At 39.6% G+C, this 11,748-nt stretch overlaps 1 protein-coding gene across 1 annotated transcript; it reads right to left on the reverse strand.

Moving 5' to 3' along the window:
* Positions 1 to 1,525: 1,525 nt before the first annotated feature.
* Positions 1,526 to 5,880, reverse strand: LOC150090789 (uncharacterized). Its single transcript, XM_090372319.1, has 2 exons — positions 5,820 to 5,880; positions 1,526 to 2,721 (listed from the first exon to the last, which is right to left on the reverse strand). Exons 1-2 carry the CDS (start codon positions 5,878 to 5,880, stop codon positions 1,547 to 1,549), a joined length of 1,236 nt encoding a protein of 411 aa, XP_090228445.1. The 3' UTR covers positions 1,526 to 1,546.
* Between the last annotated feature and the right edge of the window lie 5,868 nt (positions 5,881 to 11,748).

Consider the following 11,748-nt stretch of genomic DNA (forward strand, 5'->3'; position numbering starts at 1 on the left):
GCTCAATGCTAATGGGATTCTTCCTTTTGCTCAAATTAAAAACCTGAGGGGGCATAAATTCAAATTGAGGTTAAAACAGTTGTAGAATAGATATGCGGAAATTTACTTTGGCCAGCGGGTAGTTGATTGCTGGAAAAAACTTCCATTGTTGTGGAAGATTTAATAAATCTTCCACAACTTGTTGTGAAACTTAAATAAATTCAAGGAAAAACTGGACAAACCTTTAGAGCAAATGGATGTGTGAAATGGGATTTTTTTATTTTTTTTGGTTGATGCTATATAAGCATCATATGCCTCTATTAATGCTAAGAACCTTAATTTTCTATGATTGGTTCATTTACCAGTTCCACTTTCCCACAGAGACTGTTGTAACCATGACATTATTACTTTTCATTTAGAGAATAGTACACTGATATAGAATTACATGGGATGCTTTAACAAAGACAACAAAAATGTAACACTGTTGAAGCATTACTGTGTTTTAGTGCTGGATCATGGGAAACCTTCTGCTCTGTCAAAAGATTAATGCCAAGAACTTGGTACTCTTATGTCCCACATAAAGACAAATACCATTACAGCATCACTTACACAGCTGTTCTGAAGCTTACTGGGTTCTCATCAGCTGGCAGGTAGTCTTCAAATGTGTGCTGAACTCAGTGAATATATTATTTCTAAGTGAATAACTAAGCAGCATGTAGAAGAAGACTTCCATTTAACTACAAACAATTGTTATGTGTGCATTCTCCTTAAAAATGGGCTGCCCTTACCCTATAATGGTTGATATATATTTAAATGTTGAGCTGTTCACTTAGATAACACATCATTCACTCAATTCGGCATATGTTTGCTAAGAGACTACCTGCTGGTGGATGAGAAGCAGTAAGCTCTGAAACAACTGTCCTGGCAGTGTCTTGGATTTTTAAATGCATGGGAGATCCACCTGTTTATTAAAAAGATATTAATAACTATGGCAGAACCATGGTATTAAGACAAAGATTTACTGTCAAGTTCTTAGAGTCAATCTTTTGAAAGGACAGAAAGTTCCAGTAATTGAGTGCCTAACAAAGTAATACACCTGGAATCTATCACACAGAGAATAGCATAATTTTATTATAGTCATATTTACTTAAATTTGAGAATTAAAAATTAAAATTTGTTTTCAAAAATATTGACATTTGGGATGACTTACACTGGAATGTCAAAAAAATTAGGGATGTAATTATTTTCTCATTATGTTCAATTAACATAATGCTTATGTAGTAAACATTTGCCAAAACTTTTTTCATTAGAAAATTTATTAATCTTTTTGCATAATCAGATGCAGTAAGCAGTATACATATAAAATTGAAATATAAATATTTTTTGATTATACATACTGACTTTCACAGGAGCATTTGCTATAAAATATCTATTTTAACTAGTGCACTGAAGTTCAAAAATAATCATTTATTATCAGTATTATAAAGTAAGAACTTAAATTCCAGTCTTCAATGTTTTGTGATATTTCAATGTTTTATAATTTTAACTTAAAGAATATTTCGAGGCATTAGGCAGACATATCACAAGCTTCTGATGCATTCATTAACATTTGGTGGCTGGGCAATGCTTCCAAGTCTTCATGTGTGCAGTTGGGTGAGCATTTGGCATCTGTGCAATGCTTGCATTCCTCACATGTGCAGCCGGGTGAACATTTGGTGGCTGTGCAACACTTGCATTGCTTGCACGTACAGCCAGGTGAGCATTTAGCAGCTTTACAACACTTGCATTCCTCACATTTGAAGCCAGGTGAGCATTTAGCAGCTTTACAACACTTGCATTCCTCACATTTGAAGCCAGGTGAACATTTGGCGGCTGTGCAACACTTGCATTCATGACATTTGCAGCGAGGTGAACATTTGGCGGCTGTGCAACACTTGCATGTAAAGCCTGGTGAGCATTCGGCAGCTGTACATGTGCAGTCGGAACAACATTTGGCAGCTATGAAACACTTGCATGTACAGCCTGGTGAGCATTTGGCAGCTATGAAACACTTGCATTGCTTGAATGTACAGCCTGGTGAGCATTCGGCAGCTGTGCAACACTTGCATCCCTCACATGTGCAGTCGAATGAACATTTGGCAGCTGTGCAACACTTGCATCCCTCACATGTGCAGTCGAATGAACATTTGGCAGCTGTGCAACACTTGCATCCCTCACATGTGCAATCAGATGAGCATTTGGCAGCTGTGCAACACTTGCATGTACAGCCAGGTGAGCATTTAGCAGTTGTACAACACTTGCAATCCTCACATGTGAAATTGGGTGAGCATCTGGCAGCTATGCAACATTCCTCACTTTTGCAGCCAGGTGAACATTTGGTCGCTATGCAACACTTGCACTCCTCACATCTACAGCTGTGTGAGCATTTGGCAGCCTTGCATTGCTTGCGTGTACAGCCAGGTGAGCATTTAGCAGCTGTACAACACTTGCATGTGCAACAAGGTGAGAATTTGGTAACATCAAAGCACTTGGATGTGCAGCCAGAAGAGCATTTGGTAGCTTTGCAGCACTTGCGTTCCTTGCATGTGCAGCCAGAAGAGCATTTGGTAACTTCACAGCACTTGCATGTGCAGCCAGAAGAGCATTTGGTAATTTGACAACACTTGCACATGTAGCCAGAAGAGCATGTGGCAGCTGAACAGCACTTGTGGTTATCACAATTGCAATTCTTTCCACAAACAGCTATAAAAAACAAAACAAAAAAGATACTGTTTAATCACAGCTTCAGTCATTTTAATTTTTTGTTATTGTCTAATAAAAACATTATGAACACTGAATGAAAAGATTACCTCCAGTCAAAGACAGAATTCAAACATATATTTCACCTCGCTATAGTGTGAAATAGCCCCAATCTGGTGAGTATGGGCTTGGCACACCCAGGGTCCTGAGCTGGATATCATCATTCTTCTCTTTCTTGGTGATTCCCTTCTACTTCTGTCACTCTCTCTCTCTCTCTCTCAGGGTAACTTGGAAATTTTTTTTTAGCTAGTGCAGCATAAGCCTCAGGCTTCCTTGCACTATATGGCTAGTAGTAATGATAATAATAATAACTAAGGAGCTTCACCCCCTGCTCGCTTTGCTCACCCACGCTTTTCTATGTAAAATGTAGAGGCATACGGAGTAAGTCAAATCTTTTCTACATAAAAGACACACCTGTTGAAATGCACTGGTTGATATCTAATCAGGAAATGACCTACATAATTATTTACCTATGCATTTGGAGTGTGCGGCATTCTCAAGGTAAAATAAATATCACAGTAAAATCCAGAACGGCATACACCCTCCAACATGGCAGCAAGCAAAACAGTGGGAAAGCAGTGATTGACAGTGAGTGACTGCCCTATCCCTATTTTTTACCATAAGCTCAGTTGTTTTTAATGTACGAAATACCATAATGCAAAGATTTTTAGGAACACATGTACCACATTATAGCAGAACTTACTGTATTTGAATATGCAATAGATATGGCTATACCTGGCCACATAAATACAAGGGATCTCACTTAAGTGAACGATAAAAGTGATCTGCCTTTATCCTAGGTTCACTAAAAATTGGATGCATCACTCGTCTGGAGAGTGCGAAGTTGGGGGGGGGATTTCCCTGTGTTGAAAGACCTGTAACATTATACACTATATGCCTCTGGAGAGTTTATTATATCTACACTTAATAATATGTTTATATACTGTCATTATTTAATACACAATAGCTGATATAATTTGTGTGTGTTTCTGTGTGGCAAGTTTTTATATTGGCCAAAATGAAATTCACTCACTCTGAGGCATAACTAGAGTATGGTGACTGTCACCCTGACTACAGGTGCTGAATAGAATTAGGACTTACAATAACTGAATTTATAATTTATTTTTAAAGATGACAATTGTTATTGTCTAAATCAATTATTATAAGAGTCCCTCTTATTTATTTATTTTTTTAAATAAAAGTACCATCTTATAGATAATTTAATAATATCTATTTTCCACTGTGTGTGATAGGAAAGGTATATGATTATATTTTTTCATGAGCTGTTTTGGAATAATTTGATATTTTTCTACTATAAGAAGAAACAATAAATCTGAAGATGTGTAGGTATTATTACAGTGAAGTCCAGCTATTGGCACTGTGAACAGCACCCTGCTTTAACACCACTGTTCAGCTGAATTTCAATGCCTGCCAAATATGTGGTGGGGCAGGTTGCCATATTCTCCACACAAAATTTATTATTACATGTATTATTATTATTGGTAGTAGTAGTAGTGGCATATGATGCAAGGAAGCAAGTCTATAATGCATCAGCCAAAAAAAAAAAAAAAAAAATATATATATATATATATATATATATATACGCACGTATATCAATCACCTGTCCGTCCCCCCTCCAATAATTTCTCTGCTTCTTCCTTGACTTTATTCAAACTGTTCACTTCCACAACAACAAATGGAAATATGTTCCAACAATAAACCACCCGCTAGTTGAAGACAAACCTCCACACATCTATCCTGCAACCGTACTTCTTTGAATTTATGCTTCTCTCATTTCTGTATTTTGAGCAAGAGAAAGAATGCTATCAACATAACCCCAGGGACTCACATCTGTTGAGTGCGGGTTTGGCACACCCAAGGTCCTGAGCCATATCTGGCTCGTTTTTGATGATTCCTTGACTCTCTCTCTCTCTCTCAGGGTAACTCAAATTTTTTTTTGGCTGGTACAGCATAAAATTTATTTAAGCTATCAACTTCCACAACAATAGATGGAAGTCTGTTCTAGCAATCAACTACCCGCTGGCTAAAGGCAAACTTCCACACATCTATTCTACAACTGTCTTTCCTCAATTTGAATCTATGCCCCCCTCAGGTTCTTAGTCTGAGCAAGCGGAAGTATCCCGTGAGCACTGAGCCTGCTCAACCCATCAAGGCCTTATACACTTCAATCAGATCACCTCGCAGGTGCTTAGTCTCCAGATGCTGCAACTTGCAGAACTTAAGCCTTTTTTCGTAAGTGCATCCCTTTGTTCCTTTCACCTAAACGCAATACTCAAGGTCCAGGCCCTCTGCTAGCAAAATTCCTATATATCATTGACAAACTCCATGACCTGCTCTGGCAGCCCATCTGCACTGCTCAGAGAACTTCATATCTGACTGCACAATTACCCCTTAAGTCTTTTTCATTCTCTACCTCCCTTAGTGTAATACCACACAGTTGGTACATTTCTCTTGGGTTACGGTTATTGCTACCCATATGCAGTACATTAAAGAGGCCTCCGGAGTCAGGAACTCGATGATTAATTTTAATGTATTAAACACAGACTCCAACAAAATAAAACAAAGTTTTAATATAAAATAGTCTGTACAATAAAATATAAACTGAGGTTAAAATAAAATACAATAAAATAAAAGTGTAGTTAAAAGCGCTAAAAAGATTAAAATCACTAAAACCACTATACAATACCTTTCGGCAGCGGCAGCTGCCTTCATCAGCTGAAATGGTTATGGGTTATCAAAATAATATATATATACCTCCCAGCAGGTCCACAACACCCCCACCCCTCTCATGGCACATGATCAGTATTAACTTCCCATACATTGGGACAGGAAGTGGCTCGGGCACGAACCACTCTAAACCGTTTGTCCCTCCCTAAGATAAGAGACTTAAAGAATGGATGGATACAGCAGCCTTTATCTACTGTAGCATCTGGACGAGCATATCCACAAGCTCTTCAGCCTCTTCCGGTTCCAGAAACCACGGGCTCGATCAACAACCACCGCTTCTTTGGCTGAAATACCATGCCCAGTCTCCCAAGCATGTTTGGCTATGGCTGAACCTCCATAATCAGCTATCTTCATGGCTCTATCATGTTCACCCAGGCGATCGCGTAATCTACGCTTTGTTTGTCCAACATAACACTCCCCACACTGTGCAGATAAGGGCAGATCTACAGTAGTTTTGAACAAAGAGGATTACAAGGAAAAGGCTCTTAATTTGCTCAACGATAGGACTACCTATAAAGTTGTTCGAAAGAACCCCTTAGTGGGGCTAGAAAGGCAAGTCAATAAATTGGTTTAAGGTTGGCAGAAAGTGGGGAAAATATCCAAGGAGGTAGCATGGAAGTTGCATGCATCAGGCTGTCATTTACTCAGGTTTTATGGGCTACCGAAAGTCCACAATATGCCCTTAAGGCGTATTGTGTCATTTGTAGGCAGTCCGACGCATGCTCTGTCCAGGTTTTTGGCGGAGCTCATATCCCCCATGGTGGGACGTTCGGATTTTACCATTAAGAATAGTAGTGATTTCGTACAGTTTGTCCGAACTCAGGAGATAGAAGATGGGGAAATTATGGTATCCTTTGACGTTATTTCTTTGTTCACCTGTATATCCATTGAACATGGTTTGGATTGTGTGTGGGTAGCTTTGGGAAAAGATGATAACTGGAAACACAGGACAGCCTTGAACTGTGAAGATTTATGTAAAGGAATCAGTATGTGTATGTCTAGTATAACTATGTTGTTTAGAAACATTATGTATCAGCAGGTCCATGGGTTTGCCCATTAGTGCGGTTATAGCCAACTTGGCTATGGAAGAGTTTGTAGGTAGGATGTTGATGAGTACTCTTCCACCCCTGGTATGGTTGTGGAAGAGATATGTTGATGACACTTTTACGGTGATGTGATACAGAGGGGTCAGGATAATGAAGTGCTCAGTTGGTTGAATGATGGTTTGCCCTATATTCAGTTTACCTCAGAAGTGGAGGCGGAGGGGGGCCCTTCCTTTCCTTGTTGTGTATATGTACAGGGAAGGCCGACGCTTGAGAACTGAGGTTTATAGAAACCTATGTGTCGCAGCCAGTGCACACGTTTTAAATCAGCTCAGGAAGGTGGCCATAAGAGGAGTGTGGAAAGTCATTGAAAAGAATGGTGGGCCACATTGTTCGTCCTCCGAGGAGAGAGATGATGAGGTTAGATGGGTTACGGCTGACCTCAAGGTACGTGGCTATTCCCAGAATGTTACTGATAGTTGTCTAAAGGATATGAGTAGAGATCATAGGGATGTTCTTACACCTAGGTCTACCGCATACATTCCCTATTATCCGGGTATCTCTGAACCCATTGCATGTATGCTACGTTCTTATCAGATGCACTGTGTACAACTTCCTGGCCGGAGACTCCACAAGGCGGTGTCCACGGTTAAAGATCCCATTGACACCGCTGATAACAGCGGGGTCACATACGAGGTTGAGTGCCCAGAATGTGGGGAGTGTTATGTGGGAGAAACAAAGCATAGATTACGTGGTTCAGCCATAGCCGAACATGCTTGGGAGACTGGGCATGGTATTTCAGCCAAAGGAGCAGTGATTGTTGATAGATGCTACAGTATTAACAGGGATAAGGGCTGCCGTATCCATCTGTTCTGTGATTCCCTTATCTTAGGGAGGTTTCTATAAATGAACGGTTTAAAATGGTTCGTGCCCGAGCCACTTCCAGTCCCAATGTACCAGAAGTTAATATTGATCATGTGCCGTGAGAGGGGGGGGGGGGCGTCGCAGACCTGTTGGAAGGTATATATATATATATTATTTGGATAACCTGTAACCATTTCAGCTGATGAAGGCAGCTGCTGCTGCCAAAAGGTATTGTTGTATAGTGGTTTTAGTGATTTTAATATTTTTAGCACTTTTAACTACACTTTTATTTTATTTTAACCTCAGCAAAATTTTATTTTATTTTATATTTTATTGTACAGACTTATTTTATATTAAAACTTTGTTTTATTTTGTTTGAGTCAGTGTTTAGTGCATTAAAATGAATCACCCATATGCAGTACTTTGCATTTATCAATGTTAAAACTTCAGTTGCCACTTCTCAGCCCATCTACCTAACTTTTCTAGATCCTGTTGCAGTAGCATACTGTATGTTGTTAACAACCCTGCCAACCGTTGTATCATCTGCAAACTTGTACATTAGGCTTAATGTCCACGTTTGCAGATGATACAAAGGTGGCAGGGTTGTTAATGACACTGCTAGAAATTTAAGCAGTGAGGCATTAAGGGAAAGTCACTGCTATGAATAAAGCCATGGTTGAGTGGGTGAAAACTGAGCGGTTATCAATGGACACTGCTCTTCGTGTAATGGACTCCCACAGGTTCATTGCTGGGCCAATTGTTTTCTGCATTTATTAATGATATTGATGAGGGTATACGAGGCTTAATGTACAAGTATGCAGATGATACAAAGGTTGACAGGGTGGTTAATGACAGTAATGAAGGTATGCTGCTGCAACAAGATCTATAAAAATTAGGTGGATGGGCTGAGAAATGGCAATTGAAACTTAACATTGACAAATGCAAGGTACTGCACATGAGTAGTAGTAATTCCAGAGTAACGTATCAACTTTGTGGCACTACTCTAGGGGTAGTGGAAAATGAAAAGGACATGGGGTAATTGTGCGGTCTGAAAGCTGCTGGAAAGTGTACAGAGAAGGGCAATGAGATTGGTGAGGGGAACAAAGGGGTACTCTTACCAAGAAAGGCTTCAGTTCTGCAAATTGCAGCACCTGAAGATCCTGAATCAGATGCTTGCGAGATGATCTGATCGAAGTGTTCAAGATTTTAAATGGATCAAGCAATCTCAATGGCATTCTTTCTTGCTCAGATTACACTTGAGGGAGTATAAATTCAAATTTAAAAAGGATGGATGTGCAGAAGTTTGCTTTTAGCTACCGAGTGATTGATTTTTGGAACAAACTTCCATCCATTGTTGTTGAGGTGGGTAGTTTGAATAAATTCAACGAAGGCCTAGATTTATTGCAGGGGATGGACAGGGGATGTGTGAAGTGGTTTTTTTTCCGATAGTTTATAAGCTTGCTTTTTTGCATCATTTGCTACTCTTAATACTAAAAAAGAACCAGAAGTGTGGCTATTGGTAACATTTGTATACAAGATGTGACCATCAGTTGTATCTCATTATCCTGTATGATTGCCATGAAGAGATTAGAAGTAGATATACAACAGATTTTGTTGGCATTTATGTAGTTCTTAATCTGTAATTTGGATAATGAGAATCTCTTATGAGCATTCCCAGCCACCCCAAATTTTCCCAGATTTCATTATAACAGGCTTTCACTGCACTTTGATAAAAATAAAACATAATATTTTATTCATTTTATAGGTTTAAACTTGGGGAAAAAATAAATAAAACGGTAGTGATCGAGAATGGGCCATTTATTCCTATACAAAATTTTTTTCATGATTTCTGATTATAGTTGATACTCTTGATTAGCCTACTATTGTGAAATTACCCGGAAGTTTTTATTTTCTTGTCTCACACTCATCTTAACTAATTTATGATTGAAAGCTATTCCTAATCAACTTATACGCCAGTTTTTAAAATGAATAACCTTTTATAAATAACTACTAAAAAAATCAAGTCACTTAAATTTTGTTCATTATGATGATGACTTTAAGATAGAAATTAAGTTTTTCACAGTATAGCCCATCTATTGAAAAAAAATTAATAATCAAAAATTCGATTACAGTAATAAAATTATTATAATTTATATATTTAATATTTTTAAATGAGGGTTTTACCACTTGCCTACTCTCGGATATCACAGATTCAGGAAAATATGATTGGAGGGAAACTCAAAGTTCAACAAACATCAAGTGTACTAAAGATAACGTTCCCTTTCCCAAGGGCGGACTGGCCATAAGACTTACCGGGGAACCCTGGTGGGCCGGAGACAGATGGAAGCCGATGTGATTTTGGCCATAAACACTAGTATGAGGCTACAAGATTTCGCCGGTAAGAATTTTTGACCCAGTCCGCCACTACACTAACGGGATACCCCTAGACCTTAGACGATTAGCTTCCCCACCGGAATCAGCTACTGAGGGCGAGGTATGTTCCTTACTTTTTTTACTCGTAATATGTGCTGCCCAACGGAGAACACCACATATTACTAGTCTGCCGACCTGATTTTCGGTAATGTTAGAATTGAACGCCACAGAGCTTCCGTTTTTTGTTTTTTTTTTACATAGGCCTGGGGAATATTCTGCGCCTGGTATTATAAATAATTAATGAAATCCAATACTGAGTTATAAATACACGCACGGGTAAGCATGAAGGACAAACTAGTACGCAGTGTTTGGAATGGACAAAACGCAGTTCCGGTTCGCATATGCATCGGTAATATATATACTCTTGGTTATTAAAAATAAGATTTTTATTAAAGAGAGTTCTGTTTCGTAAAATTTTCTACTTCAAATCAAACTAGTACGAAGAAACGTTGTGCAACGCCACGCAATTTGACCGTCGTCCAATTGCCTACCCACACACAGGACTTTTTGTCATACGACTTTAGTCGTAGGGATGAAATCTAACGAAACAGGCCTACGCGCTCTGGATTCATTGAGGAATTTATTGTAGCTTAAACACAGAGCGTACAGATAAAGCAGAAATATATGAGCTTTCGGCTATATGGTAGCCTTCGTCAGAATTAAAATGAATTAGACAGATCCCACCATTACCTAAAGCGTACCTGGTTGGAATCATTAAATATAAAATCTTCGGATAAATCCTTAAACAGGAACAGTGGTTACCAAGTCAACCCGATCACAGAGTCAGTAGTTCTGTCATTGGACAAGCGCTGGCCACGTCATCATGCGTCACAGCCACAGACGTCAACAAACAATTAAACCTCGCGTCTCACGCACCTGGCAGTGCACATCTTCATTCCAACTGCCATTCATGTATTTTAATTCTGACGAAGGCTACCATATAGCCGAAAGCTCATATATTTCTGCTTTATCTGTACGCTCTGTGTTTAAGCTACAATAAATTCCTCAATGAATCCAGAGCGCGTAGGCCTGTTTCGTTATGTTCGTACTATTCTTGGCCAACCAGCATACGACATGGTCGTGAGACTACAGAAAGATTTTATCTTCATAGCCCGTAGTAGACAACACCTGAGGTTTGCGCATAGGTGCAAAGCTAACGAGATTATACCGAAAGGGTTTCGCTACAAACAACCGTTTTCTAATGAGCGCATGAGACGTGCCTGTCGGAACTTCGGCCTCAAAACCCTACGTATATGGATCGGCTGCCTCCATCATGACATACAACGTGCTTCAGCGAGCAAGGCAACCCTACTAGCCGACCTTAAGACTCTGATTCCCGATCCCGTTTACACCGATGTGGTCAACACTTTATGTCACCAGGCCATCAGAGAATCAGATCTTTATTGTACCCGACAGAAACGTAAGTTTTGTAATTTGATTAATGAATCCCGTCAATTGCGCAGCCAATGTAATACCCCTCTCACTAATTCCACGGACTTCGTATTGAACCTAAGCAGCAAACAGTTATCTGCGGACCAAGTAAACTTATTGACTCTTGGCATGACGTTTGCCGTTCTTCCTAAGCACCCGCCAATCACCGACATCGCCTTAGGTGTGGAAGCCAGCTTATCACACCTCCCAGAAGATGTAGCCAACACAATCCGCTTGAAGACTGCAGCAGTTCTACACCGTGCTCGCCCCGTCTCTTCTAACCTCAACCGTACACAGTTCTCTGCCCTCAAGGCATTGAAACAGGATTCGTCCATCGTCATTCTACCGGCAGACAAAGGCCGCCGTACGGTTGTAATGGATCACACTGATTACATGGCGAAAGCGCTACTACTTTTACGGGATACTACTGTATACAAACCCCTGACCATCA

Source organism: Mastigoproctus giganteus, chromosome 1 (assembly GCF_048544385.1).
Source record: "Mastigoproctus giganteus isolate SK-2022 chromosome 1, ASM4854438v1, whole genome shotgun sequence".
Taxonomy (NCBI): domain Eukaryota; kingdom Metazoa; phylum Arthropoda; class Arachnida; order Uropygi; family Thelyphonidae; genus Mastigoproctus; species Mastigoproctus giganteus.